General features: G+C 37.8%; 1 protein-coding gene and 1 long non-coding RNA gene across 2 annotated transcripts in view; one reads left to right on the plus strand and one right to left on the minus strand.

Annotated features, from left to right (window-relative positions):
• Positions 1 to 20,818, plus strand: part of LOC124405317 (annulin) — a 108,252-nt gene that overhangs the window by 28,254 nt on the left and 59,180 nt on the right. The window contains exon 3 of the mRNA XM_046880129.1: positions 296 to 425. Coding sequence (XP_046736085.1) covers positions 296 to 425 — 130 coding nt within the window. The remainder of the gene's footprint in view (positions 1 to 295; positions 426 to 20,818) is intronic.
• LOC124405329 lies at positions 8,212 to 15,120 on the minus strand. The gene is made up of 3 exons (XR_006929096.1): positions 15,110 to 15,120; positions 13,808 to 13,810; positions 8,212 to 8,353 (listed from the first exon to the last, which is right to left on the minus strand). It is a non-coding gene; the product is annotated as an uncharacterized LOC124405329 (long non-coding RNA).

Below are 20,818 nucleotides of genomic sequence, written 5' to 3' on the forward strand. Positions count from 1 at the left end.
TTTATTGACTTGAAAAATGGCGAGGCGATTAACACAAGGAAAGTGTTTCTTTTTCCTGGCAAGTGAGCGGGAAATAAGGACTTCTCCCGCAAATACAGGAAAAGAATAAGAGGCAAGCATATGTTCCTTTTGTCCCACTTTTCAGGTCAATGAAGTGGTCATTACAGTTAGGTCAGAAACAAAAAAATTTAGTGTATTCTGGCATAATATATATAGAATATATTACGCAATTATAGATTTGATATTAGTGCGATGATTATGATGAATAATTTGACTATTGTCGGTTCAATTGTAGATCACTCCGGCAGCCGACGCAAAAATTGGTAAATGGAAGATGGATGTTGATACAAAGTGGGAAGACCAGAGCGCAGTTAGTTTCACAGTGAACGATCCGTTCTACGTGATTTTTAATCCATGGTGCGAATGTAAGTACCTATATATGTGTGCATATATGTAATACGTATTACTTATGCCAATAATAATTCACAGTTCTTAGCAATAATTACGCTAAAGATTTATCAGATGTCATGTACTATTCTGCTGTAAAAATGTTTCATTCGTACTCACAGCGGGGCCCTCAAGTATGGTACAAATGGATTTTGATGGGACTCAGGTATGTTTTATAAGTACCAGACTAACGGGAATTTATGCACCATGGCTTGGATAGCAAATTAGTAGCAACTTTTTATGCCGCAAATTTCTAATTCATTGTCTGTTATTGATATTTAGTAAGTTTGAATACGTGAACAAGAAAAAAAAAATAAACAAATTGAACAAAAAATTATAAAAAACATTGGAAACCAAGCCGTAGTGCATAAATTCCCGGTAACCTCTTACGGTCAAATTCCACTACAACATACCTGAGTCCCAGCAAAATCCATTTGTACCGTTTTTGAGGGTTTCCTGGTCAGATAAGAACAGATTTCAACCAATTGTTCAACATACAACAGTTCGCCATAAATTTTCTAAATTTAAAAAAACAATTTCAAATTGACAAAATAAGAAGAATAGACTTGGTTAATTTTTATATAAAATTAAATTAAATCTGTCATGCATAGTGGTGGGTATACTTACTACTTCCTTATCCTCAGGATTTTTTCTTTTCTTCGCGTCCAATTATTATGAAAACAAGTATGCAAAAATTTTCGACGACTCTGATCACGAATTCCCTGTCAGATTTGTGGTATTCAAGATGGCAGATTCAGTATAACGGACAAGAATTTGAGAAAGCCTTAGAATTAGCTGAAAATGAATACACCAGCACTATTAAAAATGTTCGTAAATTTGCTACATATTTACTATACTAAAGCGTAGAAGAATATAAAATTTCGTGATTTAAAGTAAATTACTAGACTAAGCAATCTTATTAAATTTACAATAGAAAATATAGTTGCAGAAACGTAAAAGCGTATTTTGAATTTACTAAATTATGTAGTAAATGTATTATATGTATAAATTTGATTTCGGAATTCACTTAATATATTGCCAAATTTACGTGACAAATGTACAAAGAAATTCGATTACAGTCTGTTGAAATTGAAAATCTATTAAAGCAAACGGAACTATTATGCATCTATCAATTTCACTCTGCGATTTCGATTGCGATTCGAATCTCATGACTAGATTCGGAATTGTCGCATGTAGACTTGAATGCCGTAGTCAGATTTCGAAGTTCCCAAACCTGAGTTGTAAAATCACCCCGGAGAATTTTTGTTTTACTTGATAGTATGTTACACGTATTGTGTTGAAAAAGTTTCTGAAGAGCTTTTTGGAAATTTCTACATTTTCTTGTGAATTTACTCAAGTTGTGAATGTACAAATTTTATACAAAATACCGAACAGTATCAGATTTCAGAAAAGCCTTACGAATTACTATTATATTTTTGGAATCAGTTATCAAATTTTAAATTTTAGACAATTGCACTGTAAATTTACTGACTATCTAACAATTCATTAAATTTGGAACGTAAATACTCTTGTAAATCTATTTAAAATTGTTTTGTGAGTATATATTCTGAAACTATAATCTTATTCATGAGTTTTCTGTAACTGTGTTATCTGTCATGCCCGTGTGGACCGTGCATTGCATTATCAATCAAATAAAGTCATGGCTTTCCACAAAGTAGTTTGGCGTAGTAGGTAGGGTATCCGACTAGTAATCCGAACGCTGCGAATGAACAACAGTGTCTGAGCCCCGGCCAGGAAAAAATAATGCGGTAGATTTTCATACTGGATGTGAAATACGTTTTCATTGATTTTAGTTACTTATAAGTTGTTAAAATGGTGATGGTGCTCCCAAATGATGATGAACATCAATTATGCACCCGTTTTACATCTATTTTTTCATTCAATATACGGATGTTTGTTGAAATCACTCGTACGAAATGCACATTTTTATTGAAAATTCAAGTACTTATGTATATGTAATTTGCTAACTCTGACTTTGATACCAGAAATCAAGTTCATTGAAATTAGTGCGTCATTGTATATTGAAATTAGTATGCTAGTCCATTGAATTTGCAAAATAAGTTTTCAAAATTACTAAAATAATGTGTCGTCAATTTTAGCGTACCGTGTATGTGAAAAACTTCCTACAATTTTTCGAAAATTTACAATCGAAATTTTTAATAATGAGGGTTTTCGAGGTCGCTGATCACGAATTTACTACCAGAGTTCCGAAATTCGAAAGTCCAACCCCACATGGCGGTCAAAAATTCGAAAATCGTTGGATTTATTATTTTATATATACTTTCAATAGTATTCTATAAGTTTATGAAAATACAAATGGCCGCTGTCGCCAACTTTTTGCATTCCCCCTCTCCTGCCCCCGCGAACTGTTGGCGATTTGTACAAAAAGAAGAAGAAAGAAAACTGAAATATAATTTGCGGGAAATATGATGTCTACGGAGTATCTAATATACTACTGTCATCCCGATTTTCAGGTGAAAAAAGCTAATATTATGGTTGAGTCGGGAATAATAATTATTTTGTAATCATTTTGCAGAGAAAATACCGTGAGTTAATAACTTACGCACTAGGCTACGCTTGGTGGCTCGAGAATTGTAAGATTTCTCAGCTGTTTTTCTCGGAAACAAAGGATTGTCCCATCAAATCACTTTAGCTTCGTACACAAGGGAGGCCTCACTACCACATGTATAAGAATCGTCGAAATCCATTTGTATCAGGTCTGATGGTCCTCCTTTCAGAAGTATAAATGGTACTTCAGCGAAATCCAAGGATTTTCAAATTTTTGACTACCATGTTGGGTTGGGCTTTCGAGTTTCGAAAATATGATGGTAAAATCGTGATCAGCCCCGTCAAGAACCCTACTATATCCATTATTAGCTAATTCTAAAGATTCTTTTAAACTTTTTTTCGCCATATTGGGTCCGCTGTTTTCAGTGTTCGAATTTTGAGTTCAAGAAATTAGAAAATTAGATATATTTCTATAATCTGATGAATCTCCAGTCCTCGATTGTCTGGTTTCTTGTAATTTTAATTCGGATCAAAATAGCGTACGTTCAGAGTGAAGAAGTCGATTTTGAACCAGACATTTTTTTTTTATAATCCTGGACCTTTTCAGCACGCGAACGTTTTTTCTCAACTAAATTATCAGATTCAAATTCTATTTTTCTGCGATCCATTGCCAATCAATCTATGCAATAATAGTCTCTATGAACTTCAACAAATAAATTTATACTTATCTGTCTATGAACGTCAACTTTTGAGTTGACTTAATCGTTTCGTCGTACAGTCCGATCGTGCAAATAGCGTATGCACTAAATTTCTGTCTACGAACTACGAATATTGTTATGTAACATATATGATACAATCAATAATATACAATAACAACAGTATAATGCACTTACCTCATATAAATCCATTCGACAAAGATATAAATCGATTTGACACTACACACGAAAAACGATGAAATCACACCACCCAATCAGCACACGAATAAAATGTCAATAATGAATACGATAATTCGATACTTTTGCGAGACTTCAATATTCCGGGGGCCATGGATCTTTTATATTTGACTAGGGTCAGCGCGCGCACTTGATAGTTTGTCGGCGCTGTAGCGCTTACGTCCATTTTATCTATGCCGTACAGCTAGGCATGCGCGTACTTGGATAGGTGACCGCTTAGCAATGTGCGCTAACTTATATTTTCCGAGACTGCGTATATTATATGTTGATCAATTAAATTTTTTCCATTTTTTTTTTTCGCAAATGATTTTTGTGGGGTTGGTTTTTTTCTGAATCGTCAATTTATCAGATTGTATCTCAATCTGGTATGAACTTCTTTCTTTTTTATTCATGAAAGAATTGTCACAAAAATTATCCACGTGCAGTACGACGCGATGTAGTTTTCAAACGATTGACCCTGTGACTTGTTCATGGTCATAGCGAATAGTACCTTTTACAGGAAACTGACGAATAAACGATATCATCGTGGGTGAAAATAAAAAATATCACCACATTCGTCACCAGATCGAATTACCAAACGCAAAACTGTGTTAACCAATTCTAAAATCTTGTGACTTGTAGATGGTCATAGCAAATAATACCTTCACAGGAAAACGACGACGCTTGGACGAGAATGGATAATCAGTTTCACATTATATTGTAATGCTATGCATAGAAACGATATAACCATGGGACATATAGTCGTAAGACATGTATACCTGAGTTGATGGCAAAAAAAGAAAAAAATTATCACCACTTTCATCACCATATAGAATTTCCGAACGCAAAACTGTCTTACCCAATTCTGAAATCAGTAATCTCGTACGGTTGCACAAACCTTCGTTCATGCCCAAGTTTTTACCCTATTTTTCTACTAAAATAGTAACACCGTTCATTTATTGGTGACTGTTTATTTAATGGTGTTAATCACCCCAGTTGAGACGTCCTTCCTTCGCAAGACTTTTACGTAATATATATTTCAACCCTAAATATAATTGAATATAAAAATGCGCATGAGTTTCGCGTCTGTCGGTAATACCTATACGCTACCCTTTTTTCTTTTGTACATGTCTAATGAAGTAAAACGTAATGAGTAAAATCACTTAACTATTTTTGATTACAACATTTTTTATTTTCCATACAATACATATTATTTTTAAACTATCAGCAAAACATTTATAACAGTTTTTCTGCTTTTTACAAACTCTTTTTTTTTATACACTGAGCGTATTTATATCAACTTGAACGATTATCGTATTGAAAATAATTATGAATGACGACGTCAACACGATAAAACATTTTGTGTGGTGTGAATCAAATTTAAAAATCCATACATTACTTTTTGTTTACTTTATGTACGATACCTATGATTTTTTAACGCGCAACAAAACGTTTATAACACTTTTTGAGCTTTTCCCAACCCTTTTTTTCACACACGTAGGGTATTTCTCAACTGAAACTATTATGTTATATATAAAGATCAATCAACAAATCAGTCATATTATGCAGTGTGATTCAAATTGAAAAACCCACCCATTATTTTGTAACGTATTCAGGTTGTCCAATAATCAACTGATCTAACTGATCGGAGTTATAGACTCGGTCGAGCTGAGTAAATTACCACAGACACAAACGTGTGGTCTCAGAGGCCATGCATGTTTGCGAGATACGACCAGTTAAAAAATCGTATTGTAACGACTGGTTTTAGTGTTGAATTTTGATTTTGTAAATACTTCTGCTTAAAATTCTCAAATTTGAAAGCGTTATCCATTTATATTTCACGTACTCGTTGCTATGTATGTTTAAAGAATTCACTGTCAATACTTTATTGTTTTCGGAAATTTGAAAGCGTTATGTTTTGCATCATCAGTTGATCGCGCTTATCGAAAATACGAATCTAATCAAAAATTTTATACTAAATAGTTTTCAATTTAGAATTTTATCACAAAAACTATTCGTTACCATACAATTTTTTACCTTGTAGTGCTTGGTTTAATTTACTCAGCTCTACCGCCAATATAACCCTTATCAGTTGAGTCGCTTGATGATGGTACACCCCGAATATTTCTTAATGAAGCTTCGATACTTTTTGACTATATGAATAATATTTTTGAAATAATTATACCGAATGAAACTAATTATTGAACTGATGCGGTAATCGGTGTCTTCACTCCAAAATATGTTTGTCGAAATTTACTGCAGTCTTTGTCTCTGAAATTAAATTAACAGCATGTAAACGGTCTGCTTTATCGTTTAGTTTTGATATAAAACATTTTTAATATATAATAAAAACGTCATTTACTGAATAATTTCCATACATTGAGCTTTATGCCCCCCCTCCACACCATAAATAGTATCTATCTACGATGAATCTTTGTTCTACTGTAATCTTCACAATGAGTCTTTGAAAAAATGTGCAAATGTGCGAATGTATAATTTTGAATAAGTTTAACATACTTTCTTAGCTGACGTGGTCGCAAACATCATCTCGTCAATAGTCATCTCTTCTCCATCGATTAAAATTATTCCGGTATAATCATTGACCTTTGTTACGTGGGAGGGTGGACGTGTGAAGAGCGATAAGAGTTTACGACTATTAAGGATAATAATCGATTATGCACCCACGTAACAGCACTGAATAAAACTTAAAAACTAAGAAAGACCTACCTTTCGGTACGCCGGTATATGTAGGATCGTGTTGCTATAGTCCTATACAGGTCTGTGAGATTGATTTAAATAGGTTGAGGCTAATTTGTAATAATGATAATTTAATCCTGAAATTTAGAAAGGTTGTTGTTCGAAATAAACGGATTATTTGGTTTAACTGGTAAAATATAGAATATATTCTTCAAACGATTTGGAAAATGATAATGGTTGAAGTTATAAAAAGGTTACACATAATTCATTGTTACAACATGAAATGATAAACTAAGGCCGCAAGATCTATAATGAGTTCGCATTAAGTCTAACTGGTCGTTTTAGTAGTTTATATCTCTCTCCTTAGATTTATGCTTTCTCAAATTAAATTACAAAATATATTATGTTCCGCCTAATCTCGGAAACACACACACTTGTTTGTCTATTAATAAAGTCCTAATCGTGTATGGTATCGTCAGGAGAGTAACTCTGCGGTGTGTCCAGGAGGATCCACGAACGATAACCGTACAGGACAAAGATATCTAGGATCTTCGATGTCTAAATTTAATAATCAAGGTATCGTCAGGAGAGTAACTCTGCAGTGTGTCCAGGAGGATCCACGAACGATAACCTTGTTTAGACAGATCCTGTGGACGTGGTTCCGTCGATCAGATTGAACGTATATACTTATTCTTATACTTTTGATTTAAGCGAAAAACACAGGTGACAATATGTGGTTCCTAATTAACTAACCAAGGTGATAGGAGCCGAGCTGAAAGCCGGAGAATACCTCTCGAAATACCTGAACGATATTGACTTCTAGCTAGGCACCAATTCTATTGTTTGATTTAATTATTGAATTTATATAATATAGGTATTGGTGAACAATCAGTGGTGGTTTAAAGGAGTGGCTAGTGAAGCTTGCCACCAAGGACATGAGTTATTGAAAAAGACGATTTTTGGTTTGGCTAGAGATGCTCGCCAATAAACAAAATGTTAATTACCAATAGGCAATATTTGAATAGGAATATAAATTAATCAAATTGGTGATTATCTAGACTCGGTTGATGTTGGAGTGAAATATTCGAATTGACTTAGCTTTTGAAGAGTCGTGCGTCGAGATTGAGTGCCATCGGATCGTGTCGGTCAGGGTCTTAGTAATCTGGACCTGAGCCTCACCTCGAGTCGTACAAATAGATGGATTACGTATGGATGTTGGAGCTCGAGATCAGCCACCAAAGCAGACTTGGGGGTTGATGATCGTAGGTTCGGATTACAGTCACTCAAGCAGTACGTTAAATTTGGATCAATTAAGTTGGCGAAAGAAGCTATTGGTTAACACCGTTTGAAAGTTATGTAGTGTTGAAGTATAATTAAACAAGGAGTCGAATGTTTATATCTTATTATTATTAATCACTTAAAATTACCTGACCCGGTAGAATCAGGGCAGAACTTGATTTGATTTTTATTTAAGGAAATGAATATCATGAAAATGTTTATTCGCGAAGATAAGAGAGTCAGTACAGAACAGGAAAGAATTTGAAATAAGGTTACAGTAATTCTTTGCAATTCACAATACAAATTGAAAGCTTGAGTTCAACGAATTAGCACGGTACTTTAGGCCGGTCACAATGAAGATTTTCCGAACACTACTATCGACCAGAAGGGCTAATACGGGTTGACGTCCACGCACCTCGCGACTTGACAGACGAAAGACATGGCGTCTTGGGCCTGACGGTCCAAGAACCCTCGGTGCAACAAAGTTACAGCGGTAATTATCCAATGAGATGCTAGGGCGACCTCCCGGTGCCAGAATCGGCATGGTCAGCGTCACTCCGGGCCTGACTCGACTGCTCCGACGGTGTTCCGACGATTCTCAATCTCGTCGGTTACATGCTATAATTACGAGCAAAAGATATTGAGATGCAATTCTCACATATTCATCCATACATCTTAATGAACAACCTATTTTAATTTGGTACATATTGTACGCATGGTTTAGCCTAATTGTTGATGATGATTTTGACTTAAAAAGAAGAGATACTTTTGGGTTGAGCCTCGCTGGGGTTTATCTCACCACTTCACGCTTTGCGTTCTCGGTAATGTTAAATATGGCACTAAGTTAAACCTAATACGCGGGCCTGTACGTGACTTTCTCTAGGAGGGGTGGAACTCGTCGGTTGAAGCTATATGATATTTTGCGTTATAATCATCGAAACGAAACTCTCAAGCACTGTGGCTGTTGAGTGAAATGAAGCAATTCTTTGGTTATGTTTTAATTTTGAAAAAGGTTCGCCGAGGCGGTACGTCGGGACGTAACACCTTTATGTACGCATGTTTTTCGTGTTGTACAGTACCAACGATTTTTAATTTCTTTCCTGCCTCGATTTCTGGCATGTTGGCTGTATCAGCGACTCTGATCTCTATTTTTTGCTATTCATTCGGTATTGTACCAATTCCATGTGTGGATTCAAATTTTGTGTTTTCTACGATACTAAACGGGCATTTCAGGTAATCTTCGATTGCTAGACGTGAAAAAAGTAATGAAAAGAGTGAGTAAAAAGTTGTAAGCAAAGTAGTTTATAAAATGGGGAATAGAATATGATACAGATCGTGTTTATCATAGGAATAATCCGCTTGACGCATTTTACGGTCGAATAAATCGTTTATCTAAGGATAGACATGCATCAAGACCTTTGCCCTCTACCGACCAATCTCAGGATGAATAAAAAACTGACAATTGAACTGTAATCTCTAAAAATTTTATATTCGATTTTCATAAAATTTGTTAATTTTATCATTTTTTTTTTCGTTTCAATACTTCCACCTCATCGGTTGTGCGACGTTTTTTAATATTCTGTCGAGTGTTTTCCATTTTCGTCTCTTCCATTTTTGCTCTGTTCTGTTTCCTTTTGCTCTTCTATATGTTTGTAGTCAATTTCTCGAGCTACCCTCGTCGACTTAGGGAAATGCTGTTTGGTTAATGGTGGGTTTCGTTGCGTCAATCAATCAGCCCTCGGTGAATTCATGGATGTTTTCTCGCACCTAATCCGAAGCTGAAAAATATAGTTCATTTATGCGTATAATCTGATACATTGATCGGTTTGGTTCATTGCTGACTATTTTTTGTACGCTGTAGTATCGTTTGTCGTACCCAACTGATTTATATATACATATATTATTCGCACTATCATATCTGTTTTACATGAGTCTTTGGGAAAGTACGATGTTGTAAATAAGTAATACTCACAGAACTGATATTGAAAACTGTACAAAAACCATGTAATAGTATCTTTAGTGTCCTTGTTTCAGCGGTACAATTCCTTGTACACATAATTCTTAACGACATTTCCGTCGCGTTGTACTCCAATATATACTTTGAGAGCTTCCCAAAAACGCACCCGTGAGAATGCTACATATAATTGACCGTGATTAAACACGTCCCTGCGAAGATCAATGCTAATCCTTTCGAATGTTTGACCCTGTGATTTGTTGATCGTCATAGCGAAAGCTATCTTTACAGGGAACTGACGTCGCTTGAAAGTGAAGGGATAATCATTTTCACAGTAAAGAGTAATGCGATGCAAGAAAACGATGTCTCCACTTTTGTCACCGGAAAGAATTTCGCAACGTAAAACAGTATTACCCAATTCTAAAATCAATAATCTGGTACCGTTGCACAAACCTTCATTGATGCTTAAGTTTCTAATGAGCATTATAATACTGTACTTTCTGAGGCGGAGTTCGTGAGACGGCAAACTCGGCGGCGATAGTGAATTCAGATATTCGGGCAAGATCGTCTCGTTGATTTGGTCGTTGTCTCCACAATTCTTAGTAGTGTCGACGCTAGTGTACAGCCGTTCTGAATTTTTGTCGTATAAATCCATGACTCTAGAATTGATTTCTTCACCGTCGACATTTCGAGCAGACAAAATGGCACATTTTGATACGTCTTTGAAACGCCTTGTTCTTACAAGTTGTCCGTATGTATCTTCGACAATATCACGGTCTGCAGGCGCCATGCAACGGTCTGGTACTTTGAGGTTATCGTCCTGATCATTCAGAAGTCCATCAACAACGTCAAGTATGAATTTAGCGAATTCCACTTCGTTAGGCAAAACTCTCATGTTTTCATTTAACGCGTATTTGGAAAAGTGAGGCCACAGTGCACTGTACTTAATGAAAAGATTGACAGTTTCGCTACGAGTACCTCGTACTTTTACTGGAAGAAGTTGTCGGAAATCCCCTCCGAGAATAATAACTTTTCCGCCAAACAGTTTGTTATTGTTCATAATGTCCTGTAACGTTCGATCCACCACTTCCAATGCATAACGTGGAGCCATAGGTGCTTCGTTCCAAATGAAAAGATCTACATTTTTCAAGTACTCACCCTGTTTAGATTGAACCTTGATACTTGATATGGAATCTGAATTTGCGGAATGCGTTAAGGTTGCAGTGTTAAGTCTGACCCACTGTCTAAGCTTATCTTCAAAATTCATAGATTTGTTGAGATGTAGTTCGACAACAGGGCTATCGGAACGGATTGCATCATCTGTGTAGTTTTCAGCGCTTACATTTTGATATTCATTATCATTGTTTTCAGCGATTGTTTGTTCATGTATCTTCTCCTCCGATCCGATAACGATGATTCCTTGTGTACTTTGTAGTCTCACTGGGGAACTTGTATTAATCGATGAATCTTCAGCACAACGTTCGTCGCTAACAGTTTGTGTCACTTCTGCGTCTACTGGGAAATCTGCATCATCACTGTCACAATCACTTTTTATTACAATGTTATTCAACTTTTGTAATTTTCGAAATTTTTTTACGTAACAATAACTTGATCGCTTCATGGTGAACAAATCGACGAATATCTGTAATTTTCAAGTTTAGTATTAGAATATGCCTGCAATATTGGCCTATATAAACACTGGCAGCTTAGAAAAACTGACAGAACTGCAGACCATTCATGCACTTATATAACGACACAATAATTACTACGGGTGCGCGGCGTGTCACCGAAACTCCCAGAGCCGATAGAGGGCGCGGCTGTTTCCGAACATCTATACATTATACTAGCATGACAGGCTCTAAATTCAGCCGAGCCGCCGATTTACCCGATTTTAACAATATAATGCTTTAATAATAAGGCGCTGAAGACTATAGGTAGAGAGATAGAGAAGTCTGAGAGCGTACGTACTTGTTGAGCGTTGTTTAGATAGAGTACAGATATTGAGGTGAGGTTAGGTCGACGTATGTTCTTTTTTTTTTCACCTCGCGTCTGCAATTTTGTGGTCCGTACTCGGTCTATGGTTATATTATTATATACGCTTATTACGGTTAGGCTATGATTCAGTCAGTATCGGATACCCATTGCAAAAGCTCGTGAAATTTGGTAGTGACTTCCCAACTATTCAACCAATGATGGCGCGATTCTCAACGATCGGTTCCGGCTTGTGGGAACTTTGACCAGTATTGAGCCGGTATTGGATAGACGGTATCGGCTGGCCATCATTCAATTAATAACCAGTCCCGACACGCCGGAACCTTGACCAGTATTGAACCACCACTCGATACCCGGTATCGGCATGCCAACTATTGAACCAACGCTGGCACGATCCTCAACGACCGGTACCGGCTTGCCGCGATTGTGACCAGTATCGAGCTAGCACTCGATACCCGGTATCGGCATACCAACTATTCAACCAACGCTGGCGCAATTCTCAACTACCAGTACCGGCTTGCAGGAACTTTGACCAGTATTGAACCAGCACTGGATGCCCAATAATTGATTAACCATAACAGTACCAGAACTGGGCCAGTGTCGATATTTCAATACTTCTCTACCATTACTGTCACAGTATTGGGCCAATGGTATAATAGTACTGGGCTTGTACTGTATGCCAATATTTGGCTGCCAGTGCTGGCCCAAACATTGGCCCCGTTGTGAGCGGTAGCAAACCCCACATGGGTAGGGTAACCTAACATTACTGTTGCATTATCCGAAATAGTCCGGGTCACAATTGGTTTGGATAATCGAGGTTCTACTGTATGTGTGCGGTCCACCGACGTGCATATAAATTTCAAAATTTATGGTCTCATTCACATATATCCATACTATGTAATAAAAGACGAAAAACGTGCGTATATGTAAGGAAAATAATGCAGGTTGAGATTCGAATAAGATAGCGTTTGGTTAAAGCGATCGTGGTTGAAATAATAGAGGGTTCGGTTAACATAGGTTCGGATAATCGAGGTTCTATGATATTTATGTCACAGCATAAACATAATTCAAAATTAAATCGATGCGCTAACATAATTGTAGTACAATTATTTTTTAATATTTTATGCCATAACTTCAATTCAACATTCCAATTCGTGTTGATACGGAATAAGAATTCGTCGTATTTTAATTATGTTATGATATAATAGCAATTTTTATCAATAATTATGTATGGACATAACATCAATGCATCACATTTTAATTGTGTTGTGAAATAAATCAAAATAATGTTTTGATGATTGTTTAATTTCAACTTGATTTTTTTAATGCCATGAATGCAGTTGGGGCGTTTGGTCTAACATAAGACGAAGACTTAAAAATTCAGTGAAATCAACATTGGTGTTGTAACGTGGCATTTCAGAATGGCTCGTTACAAGGCTAAAAATCTAAAGGAAACTACCGAAAACGCGTCCCTGGCGGGGTACTCCAAGCAAGCTCGATACGATATAGGCGAAAAATACTAGTTACTAATATTTTCTGTACAAATTTTGTAATCCCGCGCTTTGGCGCAAGCTAAACAGGTACCGCAACCACGATCATCGAGGGATCAACACGTTTCTTTGATTCACCGAGGGATCGACAACTACCGAAAACTACAGTTCCAGCTACCGACGAGTTCAACTACCGTTTCGTAATCATGAATCTCCCGTACAACTTTGAATGCCTACTTTTTCGGATGCCGTAAGTTCGACATCAAGGGCAGACCGCAGCCTGTCGTTCACCGACTTACCGGCCAGGAGCCGGACCGAGCCTAAAACACTACGTCCAAAGTTGATAAAGCCCTCGTCCTGAGGATCGACGCAGCCTCCCTGTCAGTAAGGGCTACAATCATTGTGAGTCATGGTCCACGGACGATGAGGTGCTGTAAGCCGCCGTGTGACTGCATGGTCTTCGTGATATATCGTGGGCAGTTGGCCACTGCCTAAACGACGAAGCCGGTGGAGGCAAACAATGTGGAGTTGCACTCCATCCGGTAACCTTCCGGAGGTAGCCTACGTACCTGCCTTCGTGGAGGGAACCCCCAATGACAGGCAACCTGGACCGTACGACGCAGCAGACGAAGAAAAGTACGTGTGATGTCAACTAGGCTCATCTAGCGGTAATCGTCGATAACGCGTAGCCGATATTCGCCAGAGGGATGACCCAATTATGGTGGGGATTGAATGACCACCGAAGGGGAAGAAGAATCACCTGACGACACCGGCGAGATCGCTGAGCCGGACTCCGAACTCTGCCTATTCTACGCTCAACCCGCCAGGAGACAGCTTCGCTACCACCTCGCTCTCGTTTAGTTAGAAATCCTCAACCTTATCGCTTATTCCTCTGCCGCTATCGCTATCGTTACCTTTTTCGCACCCACTACCGTTTTGATCTTTTAGCTTCACTCCTTCCTTTAACTTCGATTCCTTCCGTTAACTTCACTTCCTTCCTTCTTCGCTTTCTTTAAGTTTAATTTAATTTAAAATCAGTGCCTAATCTCGTCGCCGACTAAGGTAAGGCTTTCGCCTTTATATCGTACCGTTACGAAGTTGCTCTAATTTCTGTTTCTCATATCGTATCTTAATTATCGTTTTGGTTGCATCGAATGATGCCAGTTTCTTTGTGAATCATGGTCCACGGACATTGAGGTGCTGTAAGCCGCCGTGCGACTGCATGATTTCGTTTTGTAATTAATTTCCGAAAACTATCGTGAGCGACCTCGTAACTAGCGAATATCTTTTGTATTTCTGATTTTCTTTGCTTAATGCTTATCTTTTGTATCTCTGATTTTCTTTGCTTCTCGTAATTTTATGCTAGAAACGCTTATGTAATTTCTACTGTCTATCGCTATCGCTATCGTTACTTTTCTTACTAGTATTGCCTATCGCTTTGTATCGTATCGCTTGTTTTATATTATTTGCTTTGTGCATGAAATTTCGTATCGTATATTGAGCTACTTGGAGTACAGCTGAGCGTAGATTAAGCCGCTAAATACTACCGCACCTTTGTTTTCTATCGCTTATATTGATTTACATTTCTTATTACCTTGTAATATTTTCTTGTTTCCCGAATATCGTACTTCTGTGTTATCTTAAGTTGCTTATTGTAACCAGGTGTATTTAGTGTATTATTTTTACTCTGCAATCCCTTCTCTAAACCTCTCAATCTCGTATAACTTTTGTATTTTCTCTCGTTATCGTAATTTCGAATTTCCTTGTTAATTTAATATCGTAGTTTTGACCGTTGTAATTATCAAATCGCTTGCTGTGAATAATTCTTCCGTATAAGCTTCCGATATTTGTGAATCGCATATCACTGTCAATCTTTCTCGCTAATTACCGTTTGTCGTAATTTAAATAGTATTTTCTTGTCACTATAGTTCTAAGCTACCGTCAATTCCGTCAACTACCGATTTTCGCTAAAGTTTCACTCTTGCTTTAATGTAACAATTCTCGTAGTGCCGCTTCTGAAATTTGGGTAAGATCACGTCGCCCAGTGACGTCTAGTTTGAGTAGACTTTTTGCATTATTTCGCTTCTCTCGACCTACGATTAATTTCTTTTGCCAACTATTATTTTGTGCGAATTATCGCTTAGCTTCTTTAACCGAAAATCTTGTAAGTCACTCTCGTAAACTCTCGTTGACTAAATATCTTTTGTTAACTTTCTGTAACAAATTGACTAATCTACCGCTTATGAACTGATCAATAATATACGACTGATTGGCTTGTTAATTTACTTGATTCGAGCTTATTTCTTGATCTCTTTATTTTCCTTATTTCCGTAACTGTTGTAACTGCCTTTGGATACCGCCACTCTACCAGTTCGTGTGAGTACCTGAGCCTAGCCAGCCATACAACGGGTTCTCTAATTATTATTATCGTCTCGTATCTTTCCCTTTCCTCTAAAAATTGACGCTGAAGCGTCTGGCGCCCAACGAGTATCTTTTCGTATCTTAAATATCGTATCGAATAATTGGAGAATCGCGCCAAAGTGTTAACGGTAAGTCCTCGTCAGAGGGTAACAGAATTTAGCGTCACAGTGTACACAAGATTTATGGAAAAAATGTCAGCATGTGCGCGAGTTGTACGTAAGATTACATACTAATTTCTAACCAGCTCTCCATATCTCTACGTGTATGAATGAATGAATTTCTGAAAAACGGTGCGGTGAAATATACTGAAATTTGTTTTTTATAAATTTTGTGTACACCAATGTTGATGTCACTAATTTTTTAAGTCTTTCTCGTATGTACGACCTAATGCCCCAATTTCTTTAAATAGAACAACGGCGTGCCACAGTACTGCGCTGTTTATTGGCAAAGGGTAGTTTTTAAGCAGAAAGAATGAATTACCTAATTGTCATGGCAAGCCTCAAGCCTGCTGGTATCGTCTCTCGGTAATTTGTTGAGCCTCGCTGAATGATAGGCCCAACTAGTGACAGAAGGTCATCGAAGGTCTCTGGAGTCATTCGCATATATGACAAATACATGTCGTGATCGTGGAGTCGCATTTCTTCAACAAGATTAAAGAAATCTCCCTGTGCTCTTTTCGCTTTGAATATTTTACGAATCCAAAATCTTCTTGTGTGTCGATGTTCATCAGCAGCTTCCAAAGCAGCTCTTCGCTCACGTCTAATATCATCGTTGATAAGCAGCAAATTAAGAAAAACTTTACGTCGTTGACGGCGCCATGTCTCCATTTTTAAAGCTAGATGGAGAATTAAATGATATATTCATTTGGACCAAAGATGATTCGGGTTTGCTTTAGAACGACGTGAATGACATAATAGGTTTATTTTGTAATACATATTACCTGAGATAAACCAGTCGTTTCGTTTATTAAAAGTAAAATCACCTACCGTTGAAGCAAGTTGGGAATTCAGCAAGTTCACTATCGTCGTTGCTATTGTGAATAATAGAATATTGAACATTTCAAAACAACTCGAGCGCGCGGCCGACAAGAGCGGTGGTTTGAAAATTGAAAGCGAGCACAGCGCATGTGCATAACTCTGACGCGACGCGCTCTGTCCGACACCCCGAAATTCATAGATTCGTGACGCGGCGTTAACGCGCCGCGCCCTGTGGGAATGTACCATTATTTGTTTTTCATGGTCGACAAGCGATTATTTGATATTCGTATTTTTCTAACCCATGTGTCAGATTTTACGAGAATATCCAGGTCCCTTGACACAACCTTTTTTCCTGTCATCTCTCTGCTCTTTCTGAGGACGCCCAGTGGTCAACGGTTCCGGATTTAATCAGATAAGGCCGTTCTTTTATCAAATATCTATACTAGCAATATCTAAATCCGAGTAATTCATCTTTTTCGACCGTTCGACCACCGTTCACGTCTGTCCTCCTAATCTAGGGTGTGCAGCTCCCGGGGGAATCCTGGAACCAGCTCGCCACCTTCCTTTTTCCCGTTCGTCAGAGTGGTGAGAACGCCCCTTTGGCCTGCGCTATCTTCGGACTTCCGCTCGAACCTCTCCTGTCCTCGTGGTCCTCTTCCCGGATTATTTTGGCCAGCTCGATTTGGATTTTCCTGATCTCATTGAAAAACCCTTTCTGGAATTTGGAACCGACTGCTCCCTCGGACTTTACACGAAGCTGTACACCACACACTTTTTATACTCACCTGTATAAAACACGGCACATGAAATTTTTGAAAATTCAGTTTAATGCTCGACTATCTGCTCAAGGTCTTCTGTGGTTTACCTTGAGGTTGTGGGAAAATGTTAGATAGTAGGAAGGGAGTCTTTGAATTCTTAGAGCCACAGCTCCGACTCACCTTCGAGCACCGTTGACTAGATCGAGTCTATTGTTGTCTCAATTTGTACGAGTCGGAACGACTATTTTATTTCTAACACAGTTGTTACAATATCTTACACATGCAAATGCACTATAGGGGGTCAGGTTATTGAAATAAGTCGATAAACTGTCAAGAAATATATGATTGAGTGACACAACATTGTTGATACAAACCCTATTATAACCTAAAAAACGAGTAACGTGAAACTTACCGATGAAAACTGATACAACCTTCTTTAACATCTTGCTCAAGCTTGCACGTAGAAACACAACATTTCCCTGTCATCATTTCATTCATCCAGGGCCGGATTACGGTCTGGGGCGCCCCTAAGCGAATCTCATTTTTTGCCGCCCCCTCCCCAATTACTCGTCATCCAATCCAAGTATAGTAATCACAGTGAAGTACAAATTTAAAAATATAATATAATGTAATATAAAATTTTTATTTATATATTATATTACATATATATTTATATATATTGCAAATATATTTATATGTATTGCATATATATTTATATATATTGCATATATATTGATATATATTACATATATATTTATATTACATGTATGCATATTTATTATTTATATAATAAAACTCGTGACTCCCAAGTACAGATAATTTATTTGTACCATTACTCAACCGAAATAACCTCTGCGAGACTTCACACGCGCGAATTCTGTAACAAGGTTGTCAAATTGGGTATTCTTTGTAATTTCTGATTCGATACACAAAATGGCAAGAGCATTAAGACGCTCTTGTGATATGGTCGATCTTAAATAGTTCTTAACTCGGCGTAATACCGAAAATGAGCGCTCAGCCGAACAGTTAGTTGCTGGCATACTCAATAATATTCGAAGAGCAATGTTGAAGTTCGGATAGACTGGACCCAAGTTTCTTTCGAACAGCATTGTGCACAATTTACTTGCTGAGATTGATTGCATTTTTAAGGTTTTCAAATGTGCACCAAGATGTTGACATTCAATTTCAATCGACTCTTCTAAATCTCCGGAATAGAGGGACTGCAGATCACGTGTTTTCGATCTGATTTCATTGTGGTCCATCTCTCCAAGTCGTGTCAAAAAATTGAATTTTTCGCACACCGTCACGTACGATTTTGAGCGAGGAGTCAACCCATCGATAAGTTTGTCTATCATAAAGTAGAAGGTGTTGACCTTGAGATTCTCTCTGCCGGAAAAAATATGCTCGTTCTCGCGATTTTCTTGAAAACTCGTTGCACGCCTACGCGGTCGCGACGTATCTTGTACATACTCGTTGATACCACACTTCTCTTGAGCTTTGCGTTCGTACACATCGAATTGATCTCGAAACCCTTTTATATACTTGATGAGAGAGTTGTATAACTCGACGACAATGGGCAACTCCATATCCATAGTTTGGAAAGCCTTACTTACGGCGTGAAACCTGTTCAGTATTTCGTTCCATACAACGGTAATAAAACAATTTTCTAATGGATTTAGAGAATTCAGTAATCCTGTTGCTGTTGCGCACGTCTCAGCTTTTTCATCAATATTCTCACAAATTTCAGTGAGTACATCGAGAATTTCATCCCACGATTGACATAGGCTCTTAAAGGCATCTGAATGAGCAGACCATCGAGTTTGAGAGAGACTTTTCACTACAGGGCGCGGGCCGTCAATGACGTTAAGGTTCAGGTGTTTTAATAGAATCTCCCACCTATGAGTTTATACCGAAAAAAATGTATACAAGTTCTGTACAACCGCGAAGAATCGAACAGCTGTAGAACATGACTCGACCGCGAATTTTTCGACGAGGTTCAATGAATGAGCTGCGCATGGTACGTAGTGAACTAAGGGATTGATCTCTTTATCGAGCGTTGATAAAATGTGAGAGATCATTTCTGCCGCTTTGTGACCGGTGTTAGGAAGGAATTTGATGAAGTGTTCTCCGGGATATCCCTTTTCGCTTACGTAACGTATGATAAACGTTAACTGATCAACGTGAGAAATATCTGGGGTAGAGTCAACGCTAATCGAAAAGTATTTAGCAGATTTCACTTGCGATATAATTTTCATGGTAACGTGCTTTCCCATCAGATTTATCAGTTCATTACAGATAGTTGACGATAGATATGATGTAGATCCTCTACCCTTATTCCCATGCAATCGTATGTGTTCCGCCAAAAACGGATCGAACTCTGCGATCAATTGAAGCGCTGCAATGTAATTTCCACCGGATTCGGAGTGGAAATGCTCGATTGAACCTCTAAAGGCTAAGCCAGACATTGCCAACGATTTTATAACCGCAACAACACGTGCGAGAACACCCCGCCAATAAATTAATTCCCTCTTAATTTGGGCAACTAAAGCTTCGTCAATTCTTCCATTTATTCGACAGCGTTCAAGCAACAACGTACTTGCGGTTTTATGGTCAAAAGAATTTTCGTGTTCTCTGAGGCGCTGATGAACATTTTTCCAATCATTGTACCCGACCGTCGCGAGCGTAGACGTTCTCGAAAAAAGTTTACAGGGTGCACAGAACACAGCTAATTTACTGACCGAATAAACTAACCATGAACGCAATTGACTTTCACCATTTATGAGAGTTCGAGTAAAGAGAGATTTCTTCATAAATCTCGTTTGGCCTGGGTAATCACGCTTCGTACGAGAAAAATCCGCATCTGAGTTTGATTTTATACCACGTTTGAGTATAATATCGCGGGTTGTATCATTGACGATCCACTCAGCGGGATCATCGCTAATTATTGTAGCGATTGTAACGTTTGGTCGGTCAATGTGGCCTAAATCGTTATGACCCATCTTGGTCGTCATTGAAGCTTTATCAAATTCCTCCCTGTGAACTTCAAAAGAATTTTCGCATGCGTGTTGGCTCTCTAGCGAACCTTTTTCATTTTTAGGATTATAAGGATTTTCTGGATAGTCATCCTGGAGAGAAGGATTGATGGGAATTCCGGGTACGTCGTAATCAGCTGTAATTTATAGATATAGATATGAAGATATAAATCATGAACATGAACAATTTTCGATAGCTCACGAGGTGTAGCATTGAAACATAATAATTTTTACCATCTGAATACACTGGGAAGACACTCAATTGTCCTTGTTCTTGCTGCCCAGTGTTTTCAATCGCCGTGGATTTTTCT

The sequence above is a fragment of the Diprion similis genome, chromosome 4 (genome assembly GCF_021155765.1).
Source record: "Diprion similis isolate iyDipSimi1 chromosome 4, iyDipSimi1.1, whole genome shotgun sequence".
Classification (NCBI taxonomy): Eukaryota; Metazoa; Arthropoda; class Insecta; order Hymenoptera; family Diprionidae; genus Diprion; species Diprion similis.